The sequence below is a fragment of the Bombina bombina genome, chromosome 8, assembly GCF_027579735.1.
Source record: "Bombina bombina isolate aBomBom1 chromosome 8, aBomBom1.pri, whole genome shotgun sequence".
Lineage (NCBI taxonomy): Eukaryota > Metazoa > Chordata > Amphibia > Anura > Bombinatoridae > Bombina > Bombina bombina.
In genome coordinates, this window is record NC_069506.1 from 268,278,000 (window position 1) to 268,305,084 (window position 27,085).

Consider the following 27,085-nt stretch of genomic DNA (forward strand, 5'->3'; position numbering starts at 1 on the left):
AAAGAAAATAATTTATTAGGTAAGCATACATTTTGTTTTTATCAATTTTGCTTCATTCTCTTGGTATCCTTTATTGAAGGAACAGCAATGCACTACTAGGAGCTAGCTGAACAGATCATAAGCCATTGATAAGAGGTATATGTATGCAGACACCAATCAGCTAGCTCCCAGCTCCTGAGTCTACCTAGGTATGATTTTCAAAAAAAGGATACCAAGAGAACAAAGCAAATTAGGTAAAAGAAGTAAATTGGAAAGTTGTTTAAAATTGTTTTCACCATCTGAAACATGAAAGAACATTTTTGGGTTTCATGTCCCTTTAATGTCCACTAGATGCATTATGTCAATTGATAAAATTATTTTCTTTGTACAACTGGTGCTCACCAAATGTTCCCTTATTTTTACAGAGGCCTGGAAATCTCTAACAGACAAAGTTCAGGAGGCAAGATCTAATGCCAGACTGAAACAGCTCTCGTTTACAGGTAAACTGCCTAACGGCAGTCCCATTTTAGAAACTTATAGCGGGATTATCCAGTTAGTGATTTATTTTTATTAGATGATTTTTTTTTTGTATTATTGTTTATCTGCTGGGGGAACTGGGTTTTGCTCATAAAAAGAGGAGGAATGTGAAAATAGATTTGAATGTGTGTGGCCCACAAGTCTACATATATTTTTCTCACATCATCACAAATGGGGATAGCACTAGGTTAAAGGGATAGTCACATGCAGGAGTAAATTAACTTAAGCACAATGCTATGAGTAAATCGCATTATGGCATATTAATGGATTAACTATTCTGGCTAACTGGGAGAAGAGTGTGATTATCATTGTTAATAAGAAAATGATCCTTTAATTTCTTAAGGTGGTGAGAATCTGTGATTCCTTACTGTTGGGGATTCATCACCAGTAGGAGGCAAAGACATCCTACACCAAGAGTTTTACAGTTTAATAAATGTCCAATTTAATATATAAATATTTATGACCTATGTTTTATGAGATTGAAACCTTTGTTTAATGAAACATATATCTAAATTTTTCCCTAAATAATCTAGCTTGACCTAAACTTAAAAAATGGAAAAAGGCATGGGGGAGTGAAGGGAAGAGAGACGAACAAGAGCAAAGGGGTCTTTTCTCATTATATTATACTACTGCTCTTCTATCATCTAGGAAAAAAGATACTAACTTTTAGAAAATACTGTAGAGAGCTTAAGTAACTAAGTCAATATTGCATTTTCAATAGGGGACAATAATTGTTTTTGGGTGTCAATATTATATACCTCCACGAACGATGCCCATTTCATATAGTATCTCTCAATAACTTTTTCTGTAGAGGTATAGGCATCAAATGGTTCTATTATAGCCTGTGTCTGGAGGAGATATATTAAATTATTAATAGATGGTTCTCGTTTATTTTTCCAATTTTTAAGTATAAGGTATCTACCGCCCCAAATAGTTATATTAATGAAGTATTTACCCGTGGATTTGGCCTTTCATGTAAGAGAAATATATGTCTTTTATCAAGCTTGATATTTATTTTTAAAATCTTACAAAGCCAAAATTGAACTCGGGACCAGAACTTCTGAATTTTAGGGCAGCTAAAAAATATATGGTCCAGGTCGGCTTCCGAAAAGTGACATCTAGGACAGTAGTTTTGGGTATTAGGGTACCAGCGATTGAGTTTAGCTGGTGTAATATAAACCTGATTAATACATTTTACATGGGATTCCCGCCATGCTGCAGAAAGTGTAGCTTTTTCCACTTTTTGTATACTGTATTTCACCAAGTCCTCACCAGATATATCTAGCATTTGTTGCCCACTTCTATCCAAGTTCTGTAAATAAGCTTCACCTAAATTAGAGAGTATCAACTTATACCAAAAGTTAATGGAATGAATACCATTTTTGAATAGTGATAATCCCATTTGCAACCCCGGTTGTATCCAACTGAAATTAAAATTCTTGATGGACTCATAAAACCAATGTCAGATTTGCAAATAGGCATAGAACCAAGAGTTTTATAAACCACCCCAATTTCCTGTACCTCCCATTATTTTCTTTGCCTTTCCAGTAGCAGTGTAAGATTGAGGTGCTCAGAATTTTATTCTAATAGAAGAGGGATCTTTGTTTTCATATTCCCCTCATAAGGTAAAACTTGGAAGAGAGGGACATAGCAATGTACTTGGCTGGGCAATGTAATTTTCCTGCGGGAGTTGTGGCAACAAGCCTGCCAAAATTGTCACTGGGACTGGTCCTTTAGCCTCCTCCTGTTTGGCCATGTAGATGTACTCCCTCGGTATATCCTGTGCTGTCTAGTACAGTACTGGATGGCCTCTACTGTATGTAAGAGTAGCAGCTGGGTAAGCACAGTGGAGTGGGTGTCTGCTGGGTAAGTACTTTCTGTCACTTACACAGCCCACAGGCTATTAGTAGGTACATAACTATGTATAGCATAGTTAGAGCGGAGGTCAGCTTTCAGGTAACACAGGGGAGTGTACAACTACTTATGTTTTCAGTACATTTGGGTTGCTTATTTGTTCTTAATTTTATAAGTCATGGCCCCTTTAAGAGGGGTTAAGCCAGATCCTGGTCAGCGTGCTTGCACTTTTATGCCTGAAGCCACTAGTGGCTACATTTCCATGCACTCCTACATGTATTTCTCTTGTTAAGTGTATCCAGTCCACGGATCATCCATTACTTGTGGGATATTCTCCTTCCCAACAGGAAGTTGCAAGAGGATCACCCACAGCAGAGCTGCTATATAGCTCCTCCCCCAGCTGTCATATCCAGTCATTCTCTTGCAAGCCTCAACCAAGATGGAGGTCGTAAGAGGAGTGTGGTGTTTTATACTTAGTTTATTCTTCAATCAAAAGTTTGTTATTTTTAAGTGGTGCCGGAGTGTACTGTTTATCTCAGGCAGTATTTAGAAGAAGAATCTGCCTGCGTTTTCTATGATCTTAGCAGAAGTAACTAAGATCCATGGCTGTTCTCACATATTCTGAGGAGTGAGGTAACTTCAGAGAGGGAATGGCGTGCAGGTTTTCCTGCAATAAGGTATGTGCAGTTAAAATATTTTTCTAGGGATGGAATTTGCTAGAAAATGCTGCTGATACCGAACTAATGTAAGTAAAGCCTTAAATGCAGTGATAGCGACTGGTATCAGGCTTATTAATAGAGATACATACTCTTATAAAAATGTAATATAAAATGTTTGCTGGCATGTTTAATCATTTTTATATGTATTTGGTGATAAAACTTATTGGGGCCTAGTTTTTTTCCACATGGCTGGCTTGAATTTTGCCTAGAAACAGTTTCCTTAGGCTTTCCACTGTTGTAATATGAGTGGGAGGGGCCTATTTTGCCGTTTTTTTTGGACAGCAAAAATTACAGACACAGACATCCAGCTTCTTCCTGCATGATCCAGGACATCTCTGGAGGGCTCAAAAGGCTTCAAAGTCGTTTTTGAGGGAGGTAAAAAGCCACAGTAGGGCTGTGGCAGCTGTTGTGACTGTTTGAAAAAAACGTTTTTGTCTTTTATTATTCCGTTTTGGGTATTAAGGGGTTAATCATCCATTTGCAAGTGGGTGCAATGCTCTGCTAACTGGTTACATACACTGTAAACATTTCGTTAGTGTAACTGCCTTTTTTCACTGTTATTTCAAATTTTGACAAAATTTGTGTTTCTTAAAGGTGCAGTAACTTTTTTTATATTGCTTGTAAACTTGTTTAAAGTGTTTTCCAAGCTTGCTAGTCTCATTGCTAGTCTGTTTAAACATGTCTGACACAGAGGAAACTACTTGTTCATTATGTTTGAAAGCCATGGTGGAGCCCCATAGGAGAATGTGTACTAAATGTATTGATTTCACCTTAAACAGTAAAGATCAGTCTTTAAATGTAAAAGAAATATCACCAGAAGATTCTGACGAGGGGGAAGTTATGCCGACTAACTCTCCCCACAATGCAGACCCTTCGCCTCCCGCTCGGGATGCACGCTAATATGGCGCCAATTACATCAGGGACGCCCATAGCGATTACCTTGCAGGACATGGCTGCAATCATGAATAATACCCTGTCAGAGGTATTATCCAGGTTGCCTGAATTAAGAGGCAAGCGCGATTGTTCTGGGGTTAGGAGAAAACATAATTTATGTAAGAACTTACCTGATAAATTCATTTCTTTCATATTAACAAGAGTCCATGAGCTAGTGACGTATGGGATATACATTCCTACCAGGAGGGGCAAAGTTTCCCAAACCTTAAAATGCCTATAAATACACCCCTCACCACACCCACAAATCAGTTTAACGAATAGCCAAGAAGTGGGGTGATAAGAAAAAAAGTGCGAAGCATATAAAATAAGGAATTGGAATAATTGTGCTTTATACAAAAAAATCATAACCACCACAAAAAAGGGTGGGCCTCATGGACTCTTGTTAATATGAAAGAAATGAATTTATCAGGTAAGTTCTTACATAAATTATGTTTTCTTTCATGTAATTAACAAGAGTCCATGAGCTAGTGACGTATGGGATAATGACTACCCAAGATGTGGATCTTTCCACACAAGAGTCACTAGAGAGGGAGGGATAAAATAAAGACAGCCAATTCCTGCTGAAAATAATCCACACCCAAAATAAAGTTTAACAAAAAACATAAGCAGAAGATTCAAACTGAAACCGCTGCCTGAAGAACTTTTCTACCAAAAACTGCTTCAGAAGAAGAAAATACATCAAAATGGTAGAATTTAGTAAAAGTATGCAAAGAGGACCAAGTTGCTGCTTTGCAGATCTGGTCAACCGAAGCTTCATTCCTAAACGCCCAGGAAGTAGATACTGACCTAGTAGAATGAGCTGTAATTCTTTGAGGCGGAATTTTACCCGACTCAACATAGGCAAGATGAATTAAAGATTTCAACCAAGATGCCAAAGAAATGGCAGAAGCTTTCTGGCCTTTCCTAGAACCGGAAAAGATAACAAATAGACTAGAAGTCTTACGGAAAGATTTCGTAGCTTCAACATAATATTTCAAAGCTCTAACAACATCCAAAGAATGCAATGATTTCTCCTTAGAATTCTTAGGATTAGGACATAATGAAGGAACCACAATTTCTCTACTAATGTTGTTGGAATTCACAACTTTAGGTAAAAATTCAAAAGAAGTTCGCAACACCGCCTTATCCTGATGAAAAATCAGAAAAGGAGACTCACACGAAAGAGCAGATAATTCAGAAACTCTTCTAGCAGAAGAGATGGCCAAAAGGAACAAAACTTTCCAAGAAAGTAATTTAATGTCCAATGAATGCATAGGTTCAAACGGAGGAGCTTGAAGAGCTCCCAGAACCAAATTCAAACTCCAAGGAGGAGAAATTGACTTAATGACAGGTTTTATACGAACCAAAGCTTGTACAAAACAATGAATATCAGGAAGAATAGCAATCTTTCTGTGAAAAAGAACAGAAAGAGCGGAGATTTGTCCTTTCAAAGAACTTGCGGACAAACCCTTATCTAAACCATCCTGAAGAAACTGTAAAATTCTCGGTATTCTAAAAGAATGCCAAGAAAAATGATGAGAAAGACACCAAGAAATATAAGTCTTCCAGACTCTATAATATATCTCTCGAGATACAGATTTACGAGCCTGTAACATAGTATTAATCACGGAGTCAGAGAAACCTCTATGACCAAGAATCAAGCGTTCAATCTCCATACCTTTAAATTTAAGGATTTCAGATCCTGATGGAAAAAAGGACCTTGTGACAGAAGGTCTGGTCTTAACGGAAGAGTCCATGGCTGGCAAGATGCCATCCGGACAAGATCCGCATACCAAAACCTGTGAGGCCATGCCGGAGCTATTAGCAGAACAAACGAGCATTCCCTCAGAATCTTGGAGATTACTCTTGGAAGAAGAACTAGAGGCGGAAAGATATAGGCAGGATGATACTTCCAAGGAAGTGATAATGCATCCACTGCCTCCGCCTGAGGATCCCGGGATCTGGACAGATACCTGGGAAGTTTCTTGTTTAGATGAGAGGCCATCAGATCTATCTCTGGGAGCCCCCACAATTGAACAATCTGAAGAAATACCTCTGGGTGAAGAGACCATTCGCCCGGATGCAACGTTTGGCGACTGAGATAATCCGCTTCCCAATTGTCTACACCTGGGATATGAACCGCAGAGATTAGACAGGAGCTGGATTCCGCCCAAACCAAAATTCGAGATACTTCTTTCATAGCCAGAGGACTGTGAGTCCCTCCTTGATGATTGATGTATGCCACAGTTGTGACATTGTCTGTCTGAAAACAAATGAACGATTCTCTCTTCAGAAGAGGCCAAAACTGAAGAGCTCTGAAAACTGCACGGAGTTCCAAGATATTGATCGGTAATCTCACCTCCTGAGATTCCCAAACTCCTTGTGCCGTCAGAGATCCCCACACAGCTCCCCAACCTGTGAGACTTGCATCTGTTGAAATTACAGTCCAGGTCGGAAGAACAAAAGAAGCCCCCTGAATTAAACGATGGTGATCTGTCCACCACGTTAGAGAGTGCCGAACAATCGGTTTTAAAGATATTAATTGATATATCTTCGTGTAATCCCTGCACCATTGGTTCAGCATACAGAGCTGAAGAGGTCGCATGTGAAAACGAGCAAAGGGGATCGCGTCCGATGCAGCAGTCATAAGACCTAGAATTTCCATGCATAAGGCTACCGAAGGGAATGATTGAGACTGAAGGTTTCGACAGGCTGTAATCAATTTAGACGTCTCTTGTCTGTTAAAGACAAAGTCATGGACACTGAATCTATCTGGAAACCCAGAAAGGTTACCCTTGTTTGAGGAATCAAAGAACTTTTTGGTAAATTGATCCTCCAACCATGATCTTGAAGAAACAACACAAGTCGATTCGTATGAGACTCTGCTAAATGTAAAGACGGAGCAAGTACCAAGATATCGTCCAAATAAGGAAATACCACAATACCCTGTTCTCTGATTACAGACAGAAGGGCACCGAGAATCTTTGTGAAAATTCTTGGAGCTGTAGCAAGGCCAAACGGTAGAGCCACAAATTGGTAATGCTTGTCTAGAAAAGAGAATCTCAGGAACTGATAATGATCTGGATGAATTGGAATATGCAGATATGCATCCTGTAAATCTATTGTGGACATATAATTCCCTTGCTGAACAAAAGGCAATATAGTCCTTACAGTTACCATCTTGAACGTTGGTATCCTTACATAACGATTCAATAATTTTAGATCCAGAACTGGTCTGAAGGAATTCTCCTTCTTTGGTACAATGAAGAGATTTGAATAAAACCCCATCCCCTGTTCCGGAACTGGAACTGGCATAATTACTCCAGCCAACTCTAGATCTGAAACACAATTCAGAAATGCTTGAGCTTTCACTGGATTTACTGGGACATGGGAAAGAAAAAATCTCTTTGCAGGAGGTCTCATCTTGAAACCAATTCTGTACCCTTCTGAAACAATGTTCTGAATCCAAAGATTGTGAACAGAATTGATCCAAATTTCTTTGAAAAAACGTAACCTGCCCCCTACCAGCTGAACTGGAATGAGGGCCGTACCTTCATGTGAACTTAGAAGCAGGCTTTGCCTTTCTAGCAGGCTTGGATTTATTCCAGACTGGAGATGGTTTCCAAACTGAAACTGCTCCTGAGGACGAAGGATCAGGCTTTTGTTCTTTGTTGAAACGAAAGGAACGAAAACGATTGTTAGCCCTGTTTTTACCTTTAGACTTTTTATCCTGTGGTAAAAAAGTTCCTTTCCCACCAGTAACAGTTGAAATAATAGAATCCAACTGAGAACCAAATAATTTGTTTCCCTGGAAAGAAATGGAAAGTAGAGTTGATTTAGAAGCCATATCAGCATTCCAAGTCTTAAGCCATAAAGCTCTTCTGGCTAAGATAGCCAGAGACATAAATCTAACATCAACTCTAATAATATCAAAAATGGCATCACAGATGAAATTATTAGCATGCTGGAGAAGAATAATAATATCATGAGAATCACGATTTGTTACTTGTTGCGCTAGAGTTTCCAACCAAAAAGTTGAAGCTGCAGCAACATCAGCCAATGATATAGCAGGTCTAAGAAGATTACCTGAACATAGATAAGCTTTTCTTAGAAAAGATTCAATTTTTCTATCTAAAGGATCTTTAAACGAGGTACCATCTGACGTAGGAATGGTAGTACGTTTAGCAAGGGTAGAAATAGCCCCATCAACTTTAGGGATTTTGTCCCAAAATTCTAACCTGTCAGGCGGAACAGGATATAATTGCTTAAAACGTTTAGAAGGAGTAAATGAATTACCCAATTTATCCCATTCCTTAGCAATTACTGCAGAAATAGCATTAGGAACAGGAAAGACTTCTGGAATAACCGCAGGAGCTTTAAAAACCTTATCCAAACGTATAGAATTAGTATCAAGAGGACTAGAATCCTCTATTTCTAAAGCAATTAGTACTTCTTTAAGTAAAGAGCGAATAAATTCCATCTTAAATAAATATGAAGATTTATCAGCATCAATCTCTGAGACAGAATCCTCTGAACCAGAAGAGTCCAAAGAATCAGAATGATGGTGTTCATTTAAAAATTGATCTGTAGAGAGAGAAGATTTAAAAGACTTTTTACGTTTACTAGAAGGAGAAATAACAGACAAAGCCTTCTTTATGGATTCAGAAACAAAATCTCTTATGTTATCAGGAACATTCTGCACCTTAGATGTTGAGGGAACTGCAACAGGCAATGGTACATCACTAAAGGAAATATTATCTGCTTTAACAAGTTTGTCATGACAATTATTACAAACAACAGCTGGAGGAATAGCTACCAAAAGTTTACAGCAGATACACTTAGCTTTGGTAGATCCAGCAGGCAGTGGTTTTCCTGTAGTATCTTCTGGCTCAGATGCAACGTGAGACATCTTGCAATATGTAAGAGAAAAAACAACATATAAAGCAAAATAGATCAAATTCCTTATAAGACAGTTTCAGGAATGGGAAAAAAATGCCAAACATCAAGCTTCTAGCAACCAGAAGCAAATGAAAAATGAGACTGAAATAATGTGGAGACAAAAGCGACGCCCACATCCGGAACGCCGACATTTTTGGCGCAAAATAACGTCAAAAATGACGCAACTTCCTGCGACACGTATGACGCCGGAAACGGAAAAGAATTTTTGCGCCAAAAAAGTCCGCGCCAAGAATGACGCAATAAAATGAAGCATTTTCAGCCCCCGCGAGCCTAACAGCCCACAGGGAAAAAAGTCAAATTTTTGAGGTAAGAAAAAATATGATAATTTAAAGCATAATCCCAAATATGAAACTGACTGTCTGGAAATAAGGAAAGTTGAACATTCTGAGTCAAGGCAAATAAATGTTTGAATACATATATTTAGAACTTTATAAATAAAGTGCCCAACCATAGCTTAGAGTGTCACAGAAAATAAGACTTACTTACCCCAGGACACTCATCTACATGTTTGTAGAAAGCCAAACCAGTACTGAAACGAGAATCAGTAGAGGAAATGGTAAATATAAGAGTATATCGTCGATCTGAAAAGGGAGGTAAGAGATGAATCTCTACGACCGATAACAGAGAACCTTATGAAATAGACCCCGTCGAAGGAGATCACTGCATTCAATAGGCAATACTCTCCTCACATCCCTCTGACATTCACTGCACGCTGAGAGGAAAACCGGGCTCCAACTTGCTGCGGAGCGCATATCAACGTAGAATCTAGCACAAACTTACTTCACCACCTCCCTTGGAGGCAAAGTTTGTAAAACTGATTTGTGGGTGTGGTGAGGGGTATATTTATAGGCATTTTAAGGTTTGGGAAACTTTGCCCCTCCTGGTAGGAATGTATATCCCATACGTCACTAGCTCATGGACTCTTGTTAATTACATGAAAGAAATACAGAGCGCGCAGATTCTGTAAGGGCCATGTCTGATACTGCGTCACAATATGCAGATCATGAGGACGGAGAGCTTCAGTCTGTGGGTGACATCTCTGATTCGGGGAAACCTGATTCAGAGATTTCTAATTTTAAATTTAAGCTTGAGAACCTCCGTGTGTTGCTTGGGGAGGTATTAGCTGCTCTGAATGACTGTAACACAGTTGCAGTACCAGAGAAATTGTGTAGGCTGGATAAATACTATGCAGTGCCGGTGTGTACTGATGTTTTTCCTATACCTAAAAGGCTTACAGAAATTATTAGCAAGGAGTGGGATAGACCGGGTGTGCCTTTTTCCCCACCTCCTATATTTAGAAAAATGTTTCCAATAGACGCCACTACACGGGACTTATGGCAGACGGTCCCTAAGGTGGAGGGAGCAGTTTCTACTTTAGCAAAGCGTACTAATAACAAGATATGGAGTAAATATCTTTATTGGTGTGAATCCAAGAATTACTCATGGTGTAAGGTTAGGATTCCTAGAATATTGTCCTTTCTCCAAGAGGGCTTGGACAAAGGATTATCAGCTAGTTCCTTAAAGGGACAGATTTCTGCTCTGTCTATTCTTTTGCACAAGCGTCTGGCAGAGGTTCCAGACGTCCAGGCATTTTGCCAGGCTTTGGTTAGAATTAAGCCTGTGTTTAAACCTGTTGCTCCCCCGTGGAGCTTAAACTTGGTTCTTAAGGTTCTTCAAGGAGTTCCGTTTGAACCCCTTCATTCCATTGATATTAAACTTTTATCTTGGAAAGTTCTGTTTTTGATGGCTATTTCCTCGGCTCGGAGAGTCTCTGAGCTATCTGCCTTACAATGTGATTCTCCTTATCTGATTTTTCATGCAGATAAGGTAGTTCTGCGTACCAAACCTGGGTTTTTACCTAAGGTGGTTTCTAACAAGAATATCAATCAAGAGATTGTTGTTCCATCATTGTGTCCTAATCCTTCTTCAAAGAAGGAACGTCTTTTACATAATCTGGACGTAGTCCGTGCCTTGAAGTTTTATTTACAAGCTACTAAGGATTTTCGTCAAACATCTTCCCTGTTTGTCGTTTACTCTGGACAGAGGAGAGGTCAAAAAGCTCCGGCAACCTCTCTTTCCTTTTGGCTTCGGAGCGTAATACGCCTAGCCTATGAGACTGCTGGACAGCAGCCCCCTGAAAGGATTACAGCTCATTCTACTAGAGCTGTGGCTTCCACCTGGGCCTTTAAAAATGAGGCCTCTGTTGAACAGGTTTGCAAGGCCGCGACTTGGTCTTCGCTTCACACCTTTTCCAAATTTTCCAAATTTGATACTTTTGCTTCTTCGGAGGCTGTTTTTGGGAGAAAGGTTCTTCAGGCAGTGGTTCCTTCCGCTTAATTCTGCCTTGTCCCTCCCATCATCCGTGTACTTTAGCTTTGGTATTGGTATACCACAAGTAATGGATGATCCGTGGACTGGATACACTTAACAAGAGAAAACATAATTTATGCTTACCTGATAAATGTATTTCTCTTGTAGTGTATCCAGTCCACGGCCCGCCCTGTCCTTTTAAGGCAGGTCTAAATTTTAATTAAACTACAGTCAACACTGCACCCTATGGTTTCTCCTTTCTCTGTTTGTTTTTCGGTCGAATGACTGGATATGACAGCTGGGGGAGGAGCTATATAGCAGCTCTGCTGTGGGTGATCTTCTTGCAACTTCCTGTTGGGAAGGAGAATATCCCACAAGTAATGGATGATCCGTGGACTGGATACACTACAAGAGAAATAAATTTATCAGGTAAGCATAAATTATGTTTTGTTTGTTTTTTCAGTTTTCCTGACTTGGGGTCTCTTTTTAACAGTGCAAAGGCTATGTTTGCACATTGGGGGCCCTCAGCTTTCCATCACTCATTGCTTTGCACGCTTTTACTTCTCCCTCACTCTGCCGACGCTGTGAGGGGTAAGATATTTTACACCAGGAGTGTGGAGACCTTATATCCGTTTGGATTTATCATTATTTAGGTCAATTTCACCTTATGTAAGTTAATTTTTGGAACTTTTTTTGGCATAGCAATCTAAGTGTACTTTAATGTATATGCATATAGCTGATTTATAACTGTAAAGCAGTGGTTAACTCTGTCACCATTTATACAGAGGGTTAAGTGTTTGTTTTATCTCTAATATACTTGTGCTGATTTTCTCTGTTACGGAGCAGACTGGAACAGTCCCTTCTATTTTAGACCCTTTAGAGGAGAGGTCTACAGATTTTTTATTTCCAACTAATAAGTTCATGATTTGCTAATTGGCTACTGTTGTCCTCCAGCTCAGCTTTGCAATGCCTGTTTAAATTTTGTATTGCACTCTAAAATGACTACTGCTTCTGTCCCAAAGGGAACATCAGTGGGTACTTCACAGAAGGAATTAGGTTTAAGGGTTTATAAAACTCTTGGTATAGGGGTTATTTGCCTCTTTTTAGTGGCCAGGTGATAAATTCCCAATAGTAAGGAATTGCGCACTCTCACCACCAAGAAAGAAATTCATTTTATCAAGTAAGATTAAATTATGTTTTTTTTCTTACTGCCTAGGTGTGAATGGGCTAAGGATGTTGGGAATTGTTCATGATGCCATTGTCTTCCTGATTGAGCAGTTATATGGAGCCAACAGGTGCCGTAACTACAAGTTTCGTTTCCACCGTCCAGCTGGGGAGGAGGAGCCCCCTCTTAATCCACATGGGTCAGCACGAGCAGAGGTAAACCTCAGGTAAGCAAAGTGCAGTGGATTATATACAGTAGTTTGACTCCCACACAATGTCTAAATTTAGAGATTGTGCCTTCTGAGAAAGGCTTATTTAATGTAAAACCAGCATCATATCATTGTTACTACTATATCTAATATTAAAAAGTTCCATATTTTATACTGCTATAATTACACTATCAATCCCTTCTTCTCTACTTTTGTTCAGGAAATCCGCATTTGACATGTTTAACTTCTTAGCCTCAAAACACCGCCAGCCACCGGAGTACAAACCAAACGAAGAAGAGGAGGAGGAAATACAGCTCAAATCTGCCCGGTAAATTTAACACAGCATTATTGTGTAGCATAACAACCTTTTATATTTGTATTTTGTTCATTGTGACATTTATATTGGAATGGAAGACATTCTGTAATGTTTGTCAGTAGTCCCTGACCCATTTGGAGATAACGTACTAGTAGTCTTCTCCCCACCCCTCCCTCTTCTTTTTTATAATGAGTCTTTCAGGTTCTAGGTATTTGATAATAATGCATGTAAGTACTCACTATATTGTTACAGTTTGTCAAAACAAAATGACCACAGTTTTGTCTGTACTCAAGGTCTCCAGATCCTTGTAGACCGCCATTATCAAAGTCAGTCCTGTATACAACCAATAAGCTTACACACTGTTCAAGTCATAAAAACATGCTGTGCTAGCAAACCCAGTAGCCTCAACACCACACAAGCCTATGGGCGTTTAGACCCATAATCCATATCAAGGGGCCTTGTCAGGGTCCTGTTTGTCTGAAAAAAACACACATGCATGTATGTCGTTTTAATAGTTGAATCTGCTGAGTCTACTAAAAAAAACAACCTATAATTTGTGTGGTTTCCAACTGAAAAATTATTTACAGTATTATTAGAATGAAAGTAGCAACTACAAACTTAAAGCCAGCTTAGCAGCGATCTGGTTTGAAGGGCAGTAAAGTCAAGTTTAAACTTTCATGATGCAGATAGTGCATGCAATATTAAACAACTTTCCATTTTACTTTAATTAACTTTTCATTTTACTTTTACTGCTTTCCTCTCTTGATATCCTTTGTTGAAAGTATACTTAGATAGGCTCAGAAGCAACAGTGCACTACTGGTAGCTAGTTGGGGCTGCAGATAATATGCTTCTTGTTAATGGCTCACCAGATGTGTTTAGCTAGCTCCCAGTATTACATTGCTGCTCCTTTAGCAAAGGATAGAGAGTTTTACAAATTTAAAGAATTCAAAGTAAATTGGAGAGTTGATTAAATTTGTATGCCCTTTCTGAATCATGAAATACATTTTTGGGGTTTCATGTCCCTTTTAAGTCGCTTATCTAGTTTAAAATTAATTAGTGATGTGAAGTACTGGAAAATGGAAGAGGTGTTGGCAAGCAAAAAAATATGAACAATGACTGGAGAAAATGTTGTTTCTCTTACATGGTGTATCCAGTCCACGGATTCATCCTTACTTGTGGGATATTCTCAATCCCTACAGGAAGTGGCAAAGAGAACACACAGCAGAGCTGTCCATATAGCTCCCCTCAGGCTCCGCCCCCCCCCAGTCATTCTCTTTGCCGCTCTAACAAGTAGCATCTCCACGGGAGGGTAAAGAGTATGTGGTGTTAGATTTGTAGTTTTTATTTCTTCAATCAAGAGTTTGTTATTTTAAAATAGTGCCGGTTTGTACTATTTACTCTGAGGCAGAAAGTGATGAAGATTTCTGCTGAGAGGAAAAAGATTTTAGCATGTTGTAACTAAAATCCATTGCTGTTCCCACACAGGACTGTTGAGTGCCGGAGAACTTCAGTTGGGGGGAACAGTTTGCAGGCTTAACTGCTTAAGGTATGCTCAGTCACTTTTTTTCTAACAAGACTTGGTAATGCTAGAAGACTGACAGAAATCCCCATGTGGGAAGGTAAGCCTTATTCTCAGACTCAGTATAGAAGGATGGCTTAGTTAAAAGGGCTTAAATCACTGATGGACACTGTTATGGGGAAAATCGATTATTTTTTAATATAATCTGATGTTTGCACAAGTGTTTATCATGTTTGGAACACTTTATAGGGGTTTTATACGCCTGGCATAATTTTAGACACCTAAATTGACTCAGGAAGGCCCCACAAATCCGGAGTGAAGAGGGAGGGGGCCTAATTTTCGCGCCTCAGTTGCGCAGTTGTTTTGCAAGTCAACTTCATCCAGCTTCACATGTAGAGTCCAGAGATTGCAGAAGGACTTCAGGGAGGCTTATTTAGTTCCAAAACTAATCCCCAAGGAAGGTAGGGCCACAGCAGAGACTGTGGCATCGTGCTGTAGTGTGTTAAACCGATGGCAGCTTCAATTTGCTCCGGTTTGGGCAATAAGGGGTTAATTGGCTTGAAACTTGGTGTGCAATCTTTTCAAAGCATTAGGATCATATGGTGTAAATTTCATAAAGATCGGATGTTTTTTTGAGATTTGGTAAAAAAAGTGGATACTTTTTATTATTTAAAGGCACAGTAACGTTTTTTCAAAAAGTGTATTTTTTTGTATTTAAGTGCTATCTAAGTCTGTCTAACATGTCTGAGCCTACAGATAGACCTTGTTCTATGTGTTTGAAAGCCATGGCAGTACCCCCATTGCATTTGTGTTTAAAGTGTGCTAAGGTATCTAAACATTTTAATGACCATGCAGTGACACTTAAAAATGTAGCCCAAGATGATTCTTTGACGGAAGGTAATGAGGATAGTCCTCCTTCCTCTCCCCATGTGTCTACACCAGTTACACCTGCGCAAGCGTTGCCTAGTACCTCTAGCGCATTGTGCCCTATTACATTAAAACAATTAGCAGCAGTCATGGATAATTCCCTTGCGGCATTTCTATCCAAACTGCCTGTTTTTCCAAAAAAGCGTGATAGCTCAGTTTTAAGAACGGAGGATGAGCAATCAGAAGCTTTGGATGATTTATCTGTAGTACCCTCACAACACTCTGAAGTTGCAGTGAGGGATGGTCTGTCCGAGGGAGAAATTTCTGACACAGGAAAAATTTCTCAGCGGGCAGAGTCAGATTCATTAGCGTTTAAATTTAAGCTGGAACACCTCCGCGTCCTGCTTAAGGAGGTTTTAGCTACGCTAGATGATTGTGACCTCATGGTGGTCCCAGAAAAATTGTGTAAAATGGACAGATTTTTAGAGGTTCCTGTATACACTGATGCGTTTCCGATCCCAAAGAGGGTGGCGGATATTGTGACTAAGGAGTGGGAGAGACCAGGTGTACCTTTTGTTCCCCCCCCCCCCCCCTATCTTTAAGAAAATGTTCCCCATAAATGACCCCAGGCGGGGCAGACGGTCCCTAAGGTGGAGGGAGCAGTTTCAACACTTGCTAAGCGTACAACTATACCAATAGAAGACAGTTGTGCTTTTAAAGACCCTATGGATAAAAAATTGGAAGGTTTGCTGAAGAAAATGTTTGTTCAGCAAGGTTTCCTTCTCCAGCCAATTGCCTGCATTATTCCTGTAACTACTGCAGCGGCTTTTTGGTTTGAGGCGCTGGAGGAGTCGCTCCAGAGGGAGACTTCATATGACGAAGTCATGGATAGAATTCACGCTTTAAAGCTGGCTAATTTTTTTATCACTGATGCCGCTTTCCAATTAGCTAAGTTAGTGGCGAAAAATTCAGGTTTTGCCATTATGGCGCGAAGAGCGCTTTGGCTCAAATCATGGTCGGCTGACGTGTCGTCCAAAACAAAATTACTAAACATTCCTTTCAAGGGAAAGACCCTTTTTGGTCCCGAGTTGAAAGAAATTATCGCGGATATCACTGGGGGGAAGGGTCATGCCCTCCCGCAGGATAGACTGTTTAAGGCCAAAAACAAGGCTATTTTTCGCTCCTTTCGCAACTTCAGGAGCGTATCTGCTTCAACCTCTGCTGCCGCTAAGCAAGAGGGTAAGGCTTCCCAGCCTAAAGCAACCTGTAAACCCTTGCAGGGCTGGAATAAGGGTAAACAGGCCAAGAAGCCTGCGCCTGCTGCCAAGACAGCATGAAGGGGTAGCCCCCGATCCGGGACCGGATCTAGTAGGGGGCAGACTTTCTCTCTTTACTCAGGCTTGGGCAAGAGACGTTCCAGATCCCTGGGCATTAGAAATTGTTGCTCAGGGGTATCTTCTAGAATTCAAGGACTCTCCCCCAAGGGGAAGGTTCCACATTTCTCGTTTGTCTTCAGACCAGACAAAGAAACAGGCGTTCTTACGCTGTGTCGAAGATCTTCTAAAGATGGGAGTGATACAGCCAGTTCCAATTGCAGAACAAGGACTGGGATTTTACTCAAACCTGTTTGTAGTTCCCAAAAAGGAAGTAACTTTTCTCCAACATAGGTGTGTCCGGTCCACGGCGTCATCCTTACTTGTGGGATATTCTCTTCCCCAACAGGAAATGGCAAAGAGCCCAGCAAAGCTGGTCACATGATCCCTCCTAGGCTCCGCCTACCCCAGTCATTCTCTTTGCCGTTGTACAGGCAACATCTCCACGGAGATGGCTTAGAGTTTTTTAGTGTTTAACTGTAGTTTTTATTATTCAATCAAGAGTTTGTTATTTTAAAATAGTGCTGGTATGTACTATTTACTCAGAAACAGAAAAGAGACTAAAATCCATGGCTGTTCCACACAGGACTGTTGAGAGGAATTAACTTCAGTTGGGGGAACAGTGAGCAGTCTCTTGCTGCTTGAGGTATGACACATTCTAACAAGACGATGTAATGCTGGAAGCTGTCATTTTCCCTATGGGATCCGGTAAGCCATGTTTATTAAGATAGTAAATAAGGGCTTCACAAGGGCTTATTAAGACTGTAGACTTTTTCTGGGCTAAATCGATTCATTATTAACACATATTTAGCCTTGAGGAATCATTTAATCTGGGTATTTTGATAAGATTATATCGGCAGGCACTGTTTTAGACACCTTATTCTTAGGGGCTTTCCCAAATCATAGGCAGAGCCTCATTTTCGCGCCGGTGTTGCGCACTTGTTTTTGAGAGGCATGACATGCAGTCGCATGTGTGAGGAGCTCTGATACATAGAAAAGACTTTCTGAAGGCGTCATTTGGTATCGTATTCCCCTTTGGGCTTGGTTGGGTCTCAGCAAAGCAGATACCAGGGACTGTAAAGGGGTTAAAGTTAAAAACGGCTCCGGTTCCGTTATTTTAAGGGTTAAAGCTTCCAAATTTGGTGTGCAATACTTTTAAGGCTTTAAGACACTGTGGTGAAATTTTGGTGAATTTTGAACAATTCCTTCATATTTTTTCGCAATTGCAGTAATAAAGTGTGTTCAGTTTAAAATTTAAAGTGACAGTAACGGTTTTATTTTAAAACGTTTTTTGTACTTTGTTATCAAGTTTATGCCTGTTTAACATGTCTGAACTACCAGATAGACTGTGTTCTGAATGTGGGGAAGCCAGAGTTCCTTCTCATTTAAATAAATGTGATTTATGTGACAATGACAATGATGCCCAAGATGATTCCTCAAGTGAGGGGAGTAAGCATGGTACTGCATCATTCCCTCCTTCGTCTACACGAGTCTTGCCCACTCAGGAGGCCCCTAGTACATCTAGCGCGCCAATACTCCTTACTATGCAACAATTAACGGCTGTAATGGATAATTCTGTCAAAAACATTTTAGCCAAAATGCACACTTATCAGCGTAAGCGCGACTGCTCTGTTTTAGATACTGAAGAGCATGACGACGCTGATAATAATGGTTCTGAAGGGCCCCTAAACCAGTCTGATGGGGCCAGGGAGGTTTTGTCTGAGGGAGAAATTACTGATTCAGGGAACATTTCTCAACAAGCTGAACCTGATGTGATTACGTTTAAATTTAAGTTGGAACATCTCCGCATTCTGCTTAAGGAGGTATTATCCACTCTGGATGATTGTGACAAGTTGGTCATCCCAGAGAAACTATGTAAAATGGACAAGTTCCTAGAGGTCCCGGGGCTCCCAGAAGCTTTTCCTATACCCAAGCGGGTGGCGGACATTGTAAATAAAGAATGGGAAAGGCCCGGTATTCCTTTCGTCCCTCCCCCCATATTTAAAAAATTGTTTCCTATGGTCGACCCCAGAAAGGACTTATGGCAGACAGTCCCCAAGGTCGAGGGAGCGGTTTCCACTTTAAACAAACGCACCACTATACCCATAGAAGATAGTTGTGCTTTCAAAGATCCTATGGATAAAAAATTAGAAGGTTTACTTAAAAAGATGTTTGTTCAGCAGGGTTACCTTCTACAACCAATTTCATGCATTGTCCCTGTCGCTACAGCCGCGTGTTTCTGGTTCGATGAGCTGGTAAAGGCGGTCGATAGTGATTCTCCTCCTTATGAGGAGATTATGGACAGAATCAATGCTCTCAAATTGGCTAATTCTTTCACCCTAGACGCCACTTTGCAATTGACTAGGCTAGCGGCTAAGAATTCTGGGTTTGCTATTGTGGCGCGCAGAGCGCTTTGGTTGAAATCTTGGTCAGCTGATGCGTCTTCCAAGAACAAGCTACTTAACATTCCTTTCAAGGGGAAAACGCTGTTTGGCCCTGACTTGAAAGAGATTATCTCTGATATCACTGGGGGTAAGGGCCACGCCCTTCCTCAGGATCGGCCTTTCAAGGCCAAAAATAAACCTAATTTTCGTCCCTTTCGTAGAAACGGACCAGCCCAAAGTGCTACGTCCTCTAAGCAAGAGGGTAATACTTCTCAAGCCAAGCCAGCTTGGAGACCAATGCAAGGCTGGAACAAGGGAAAGCAGGCCAAGAAACCTGCCACTGCTACCAAGACAGCATGAAATGTTGGCCCCCGATCCGGGACCGGATCTGGTGGGGGGCAGACTCTCTCTCTTCGCTCAGGCTTGGGCAAGAGATGTTCTGGATCCTTGGGCGCTAGAAATAGTCTCCCAAGGTTATCTTCTGGAATTCAAGGGGCTTCCCCCAAGGGGGAGGTTCCACAGGTCTCAATTGTCTTCAGACCATATAAAGAGACAGGCATTCTTACATTGTGTAGAAGACCTGTTAAAAATGGGAGTGATTCATCCTGTTCCATTAGGAGAACAAGGGATGGGGTTCTACTCCAATCTGTTCATAGTTCCCAAAAAAGAGGGAACGTTCAGACCAATCTTAGATCTCAAGATCTTAAACAAGTTTCTCAAGGTTCCATCGTTCAAAATGGAAACCATTCGAACAATTCTTCCTTCCATCCAGGAAGGTCAATTCATGACCACGGTGGATTTAAAGGATGCATATCTACATATTCCTATCCACAAGGAACATCATCGGTTCCTAAGGTTCGCATTCCTGGACAAGCATTACCAGTTCGTGGCGCTTCCTTTCGGATTAGCCACTGCTCCAAGGATTTTCACAAAGGTACTAGGGTCCCTTCTAGCTGTGCTAAGACCAAGGGGCATTGCTGTAGTACCTTACTTGGACGACATTCTGATTCAAGCGTCGTCCCTTCCTCAAGCAAAGGCTCACACGGACATCGTCCTGGCCTTTCTCAGATCTCATGGATGGAAAGTGAACGTGGAAAAGAGTTCTCTATCTCCGTCAACAAGGGTTCCCTTCTTGGGAACAATAATAGACTCCTTAGAAATGAGGATTTTTCTGACAGAGGCCAGAAAAACAAAACTTCTAGACTCTTGTCGGATACTTCATTCCGTTCCTCTTCCTTCCATAGCGCAGTGCATGGAAGTGATAGGTTTGATGGTAGCGGCGATGGACATAGTTCCTTTTGCGCGCATTCATCTAAGACCATTACAACTGTGCATGCTCAGTCAGTGGAATGGGGACTATACAAACTTGTCTCCGAGGATACAAGTAAATCAGAGGACCAGAGACTCACTCCGTTGGTGGCTGTCCCTGGACAACCTGTCACAAGGGATGACCTTCCGCAGACCAGAGTGGGTCATTGTCACGACCGACGCCAGTCTGATGGGCTGGGGCGCGGTCTGGGGATCCCTGAAAGCTCAGGGTCTTTGGTCTCAGGAAGAATCTCTTCTACCGATAAATATTCTGGAACTGAGAGCGATATTCAATGCTCTCAAGGCTTGGCCTCAGCTAGCGAGGGCCAAGTTCATACGGTTTCAATCAGACAACATGACAACTGTTGCGTACATCAACCATCAGGGGGGAACAAGGAGTTCCCTGGCGATGGAAGAAGTGACCAAAATCATTCTATGGGCGGAGTCTCACTCCTGCCACCTGTCTGCTATCCACATCCCAGGAGTGGAAAATTGGGAAGCGGATTTTCTGAGTCGTCAGACATTGCATCCGGGGGAGTGGGAACTCCATCCGGAAATCTTTGCCCAAGTCACTCAACTGTGGGGCATTCCAGACATGGATCTGATGGCCTCTCGTCAGAACTTCAAAGTTCCTTGCTACGGGTCCAGATCCAGGGATCCCAAGGCGGCTCTAGTGGATGCACTAGTAGCACCTTGGACCTTCAAACTAGCTTATGTATTCCCGCCGTTTCCTCTCATCCCCAGGCTGGTAGCCAGGATCAATCAGGAAAGGGCGTCGGTGATCTTGATAGCTCCTGCGTGGCCACGCAGGACTTGGTATGCAGATCTGGTGAATATGTCATCGGCTCCACCATGGAAGCTACCTTTGAGACGAGACCTTCTTGTTCAAGGTCCGTTCGAACATCCGAATCTGGTCTCACTCCAGCTGACTGCTTGGAGATTGAACGCTTGATCTTATCGAAGCGAGGGTTCTCAGATTCTGTTATCGATACTCTTGTTCAAGCCAGAAAGCCTGTAACTAGAAAGATTTACCACAAAATTTGGAAAAAATATATCTGTTGGTGTGAATCTAAAGGATTCCCTTGGGACAAGGTTAAGATTCCTAAGATTCTATCCTTCCTTCAAGAAGGATTGGAAAAAGGATTATCTGCAAGTTCCCTGAAGGGACAGATTTCTGCCTTGTCTGTGTTACTTCACAAAAAGCTGGCAGCTGTGCCAGATGTTCAAGCCTTTGTTCAGGCTCTGGTTAGAATCAAGCCTGTTTACAAACCTTTGACTCCTCCTTGGAGTCTCAACTTAGTTCTTTCAGTTCTTCAGGGGGTTCCGTTTGAACCCTTACATTCCGTTGATATTAAGTTATTATCTTGGAAAGTTTTGTTTTTGGTTGCAATTTCTTCTGCTAGAAGAGTTTCAGAATTATCTGCTCTGCAGTGTTCTCCTCCTTATCTGGTGTTCCATGCAGATAAGGTGGTTTTACGTACTAAACCTGGTTTTCTTCCAAAAGTTGTTTCTAACAAAAACATTAACCAGGAGATTATCGTACCTTCTCTGTGTCCGAAACCAGTTTCGAAGAAGGAACGTTTGTTGCACAATTTGGATGTTGTTCGCGCTCTAAAATTCTATTTAGATGCTACAAAGGATTTTAGACAAACATCTTCCTTGTTTGTTGTTTATTCCGGTAAAAGGAGAGGTCAAAAAGCAACTTCTACCTCTCTCTCTTTTTGGATTAAAAGCATCATCAGATTGGCTTACGAGACTGCCGGACGGCAGCCTCCCGAAAGAATCACAGCTCATTCCACTAGGGCTGTGGCCTCCACATGGGCCTTCAAGAACGAGGCTTCTGTTGATCAGATATGTAGGGCAGCGACTTGGTCTTCACTGCACACTTTTACCAAATTTTACAAGTTTGATACTTTTGCTTCTTCTGAGGCTATTTTTGGGAGAAAGGTTTTGCAAGCCGTGGTGCCTTCCATCTAGGTGACCTGATTTGCTCCCTCCCATCATCCGTGTCCTAAAGCTTTGGTATTGGTTCCCACAAGTAAGGATGACGCCGTGGACCGGACACACCTATGTTGGAGAAAACAGAATTTATGTTTACCTGATAAATTACTTTCTCCAACGGTGTGTCCGGTCCACGGCCCGCCCTGGTTTTTTAATCAGGTCTGATAATTTATTTTCTTTAACTACAGTCACCACGGTATCATATGGTTTCTCCTATGCAAATATTCCTCCTTAACGTCGGTCGAATGACTGGGGTAGGCGGAGCCTAGGAGGGATCATGTGACCAGCTTTGCTGGGCTCTTTGCCATTTCCTGTTGGGGAAGAGAATATCCCACAAGTAAGGATGACGCCGTGGACCGGACACACCGTTGGAGAAAGTAATTTATCAGGTAAACATAAATTCTGTTTTTCAGGCCAATCCTGGATCTAAAAATTCTAAACAAATTCCTCAGAGTTCCATCTTTCAAAATGGAAACTATTCGGACAATCTTGCCGATGATCCAGGAAGGTCAATATATGACTACCGTGGATCTAAAGGATGCGTACCTACATATTCCTATCCATAAAGATCATCATCAGTTCCTAAGGTTCGCCTTTCTGGACACGCATTACCAGTTCGTGGCCCTTCCTTTCGGGTTGGCCACCGCTCCCAGAATTTTCACAAAGGTGCTAGGGTCCCTTCTAGCGGTACTAAGACCGCGGGGCATTGCAGTAGTACCTTACCTAGACGACATCTTAATACAGGCGTCGTCTTTTCACAGAGCCAAGGCTCATACGGACATTGTTCTGGCCTTTCTAAGGTCTCACGTGTGGAAGGGGAACGTAGAAAAAAGTTATCTGTCCCCGCTCACAAGGGTTCCCTTCCTGGGAACACTAATAGACTTGGTAGAAATTAAAATCTTTCTGACAGAAATCAGGAAGTCAAAACTTTTGAATACTTGCCGAGTTCTTCATTCCATTCCTCTGCCTTCTGTGGCTCAGTGCATGGAGGTAATCGGTCTAATGGTTGTGGCAATGGACGTAGTCCCTTTTGCCCGAATTCATCTAAGACCACTTCAACTGTACATGCTCAAACAGTGGAATGGGGATTATGCAGATTTGTCTCCTCAAATACAAATGGACCAGAAAACCAGAGACTCTCTTCTCTGGTGGTTGTCTCAGGATCACCTGTCTCAGGGAATGAGTTTCCGCAGCCCGGAGTGGATCGTTGTCACAACCGATGCCAGTCTGTTAGGCTGGGGTGCGGTCTGGGACTCCCTGAAAGCTCAGGGTCTATGGTCTCGGGAAGAATCTCTTCTCCCGATAAACATTTTGGAACTGAGAGCGATATTCAATACGCTCCAGGCATGGCCTCAACTAGCGGAGGCCAAATTCATCAGATTTCAGTCAGACAACATCACGACTGTAGCGTACATCAATCATCAGGGAGGAGCAAAGAGTTCCCTAGCGATGAAGGAAGTAACCAAGATCATCAAATGGCGGAGGATCACTCCTGCCATCTATCTGCAATTCACATCCCAGGAGTAGACAACTGGGAGGCGGATTATCTGAGTCGTCAGACTTTCCATCCGGGGGAGTGGGAACTCCACCCGGAGGTATTTGCTCAGCTAACCCAGCTATGAGGCATTCCAGAATTGGATCTGATGGCGTCCCGTCAGAACACCAAACTTCCCCTTTACGGATCCAGATCCAGAGATTCCAAGGCGGCATTGATAGATGCTTTAGTAGTGCCTTGGTCATTCAGTCTAGCTTATGTCTTTCCACTGTTTCCTCTTCTCCCTCGGCTAGTAGCCAGAATCAAACAGGAGAAGGCTTCGGTAATTCTGATAGCGCCTGCGTGGCCACGCAGGACTTGGTATGCAGACCTAGTGGACATGTCATCGGCTCCACCATGGAAACTGCCATCGAGGCAGGATCTTCTAATTCAAGGTCCATTCAAGCATCCAAATCTAGTTTCTCTGCAACTGACTGCTTGGAGATTGAACGCTTAATTCTAGCTAAGCATGGATTCTCTGAATCAGTTATAGATACTCTGATACAGGCTAGAAAGCCTGTCACCAGGAAAATTTACCATAAGATTTGGCGGAAATATCTTTGTTGGTGCGAATCCAATGGTTACTCGTGGAGTAAGGTTAGGATTCCAAGGATATTGTCTTTTCTCCAAGAAGGATTGGAGAAAGGTTTGTCAGCTAGTTCCTTAAAGGGACAGATTTCTGCTCTGTCTATCCTGTTACACAAGAGTCTGGCAGCTGTACCAGACGTTCAGGCGTTTGCACAGGCCCTAGTTAGAATCAAGCCTGTCTACAGACCTGTGGCTCCTCCATGGAGTCTAAATTTAGTTCTTTCAGTTCTTCAAGGGGTTCCGTTTGAACCTTTGCATTCCATAAATATTAAGTTGTTATCTTGGAAAGTTTTGTTTTTGGTAGCTATTTCTTCTGCTAGAAGAGTTTCTGAATTGTCTGCTTTGCAGTGTAATTCACCCTATCTGGTGTTCCATGCAGATAAGGTTGTTTTGCGTACCAAACCTGGTTTCCTTCCAAAAGTGGTTTCTAATAAGACTATTAACCAGGAAATTATTGTTCCTTCTCTGTGCCCTAATCCAGTTTCTAAGAAGGAACGACTGTTACACAATCTTGATGTGGTTTGTGCTTTAAAATTCTATTTAAAGGCAACTAAAGATTTCAGACAAACATCATCCTTGTTTGTTGTCTATTTTGGTAAGATTAGAGGTCAGAAAGCGACTGCTACCTCTCTTTCCTTCTGGCTGAAAAGCATCATCCGATTGGCTTGTGAGACTGCTGGACAGCAGCCTGCTGAACGAATTACAGCTCATTCCACTAGAGCTGTGGCTTCCACATGGGCTTTCAAGAATGAGGCTTCTGTTGAACAGATTTGTAAGGCAGCGACTTGGTCTTCACTGCATACATTTGCCAAATTTTACAAATTCGATACTTTTGCTTCTTCGGAGGCTATTTTTGGGAGAAAGGTTTTGCAAGCAGTGGTGCCTTCCGTTTAGGTTACCTGACTTGTTCCCTCCTTTCATCCGTATCCTAAAGCTTTGGTATTGGTATCCCACAAGTAAGGATGAATCCGTGGACTGGATACACCATGTAAGAGAAAACAGAATTTATGGAAGACGTAGGAAGACGTAGAAAGCGGATGGGACTGCTTTCTACGTCAAACACAAGAAAAGCCGGAACTGGTATGTGGAAGGAGTTAGACATAGGAACGGTAGGGAGAGAACGATTTAAAAATAAGATTAGAAAAAAAATTAAAAAAAAAAAATTTAGCGATTAGGTTAGGGTAAGATTAATAAATGCACTCCTGTATTTCAGATGCTTAAACTTAACCTTCACTTTAAATTCACATATCAAATAAATAATGTTTTAATTGCAGGAGGGCAACTAGCATGGACCTTCCCATGCCAATGAGATTCCGACATCTTAAGAAGACGTCCAAAGAGGCTGTAGGTGTTTACAGGTCAGTGATTTTCAATACTGTAATAAACAATTAAAGAGACTTCAGTTCTTAATTGTATGATAATTTTATATGCATACTTAAAACCAATGGAAAAAAGTACATGGGGATGGGACAAAGACCCACATGCATATTCTACTATAAAATAATAATAGTAATAAAAATGGATTTTTACCTTATTTCTCTATGTGAGCAAATAATAAAATATTTTCTACAGTTGCATCTAGCAGATGCATTTTCACTTGGACAAACGTAGGGAGAAAAAAGGATTTCAGTGGGTGCTTTATACAGGGAGTGCAGAATTATTAGGCAAATGAGTATTTTGACCACATCATCCTCTTTATGCATGTTGTCTTACTCCAAGCTGTATAGACTCGAAAGCCTACTACCAATTAAGCATATTAGGTGATGTGCATCTCTGTAATGAGAAGGGGTGTGGTCTAATGACATCAACACCCTATATCAGGTGTGCATAATTATTAGGCAACTTCCTTTCCTTTGGCAAAATGGGTCAAAAGAAGGACTTGACAGGCTCAGAAAAGTCAAAAATAGTGAGATATCTTGCAGAGGGACGCAGCACTCTTAAAATTGCAAAGCTTCTGAAGCGTGATCATCGAACAATCAAGCGTTTCATTCAAAATAGTCAACAGGGTCGCAAGAAGCGTGTGGAAAAACCAAGGCGCAAAATAACTGCCCATGAACTGAGAAAAGTCAAGCGTGCAGCTGGCAAGATGCCACTTGCCACCAGTTTGGCCATATTTCAGAGCTGCAACATCACTGGAGTGCCCAAAAGCACAAGGTGTGCAATACTCAGAGACATGGCCAAGGTAAGAAAGGCTGAAAGACGACCACCACTGAACAAGAAACACAAGCTGAAACGTCAAGACTGGGCCAAGAAATATCTCAAGACTGATTTTTCTAAGGTTTTATGGACTGATGAAATGAGAGTGAGTCTTGATGGGCCAGATGGATGGGCCCGTGGCTGGATTGGTAAAGGGCAGAGAGCTCCAGTCCGACTCAGACGCCAGCAAGGTGGAGGTGGAGTACTGGTTTGGGCTGGTATCATCAAAGATGAGCTTGTGGGGCCTTTTCGGGTTGAGGATGTAGTCAAGCTCAACTCCCAGTCCTACTGACAGTTTCTGGAAGACACCTTCTTCAAGCAGTGGTACAGGAAG

At 41.6% G+C, this 27,085-nt stretch overlaps 1 protein-coding gene across 2 annotated transcripts in view; it reads left to right on the forward strand.

Moving 5' to 3' along the window:
• The window catches only part of LOC128639127 (histone-lysine N-methyltransferase 2A), a 173,706-nt gene that overhangs the window by 86,526 nt on the left and 60,095 nt on the right, over positions 1-27,085 (forward strand). For both annotated transcript variants that reach the window (XM_053691296.1, XM_053691295.1), the window contains 4 exons: positions 405-479; positions 12,508-12,682; positions 12,885-12,992; positions 25,830-25,913. In XM_053691296.1, coding sequence (XP_053547271.1) covers positions 405-479; positions 12,508-12,682; positions 12,885-12,992; positions 25,830-25,913 — 442 coding nt within the window. The remainder of the gene's footprint in view (positions 1-404; positions 480-12,507; positions 12,683-12,884; positions 12,993-25,829; positions 25,914-27,085) is intronic.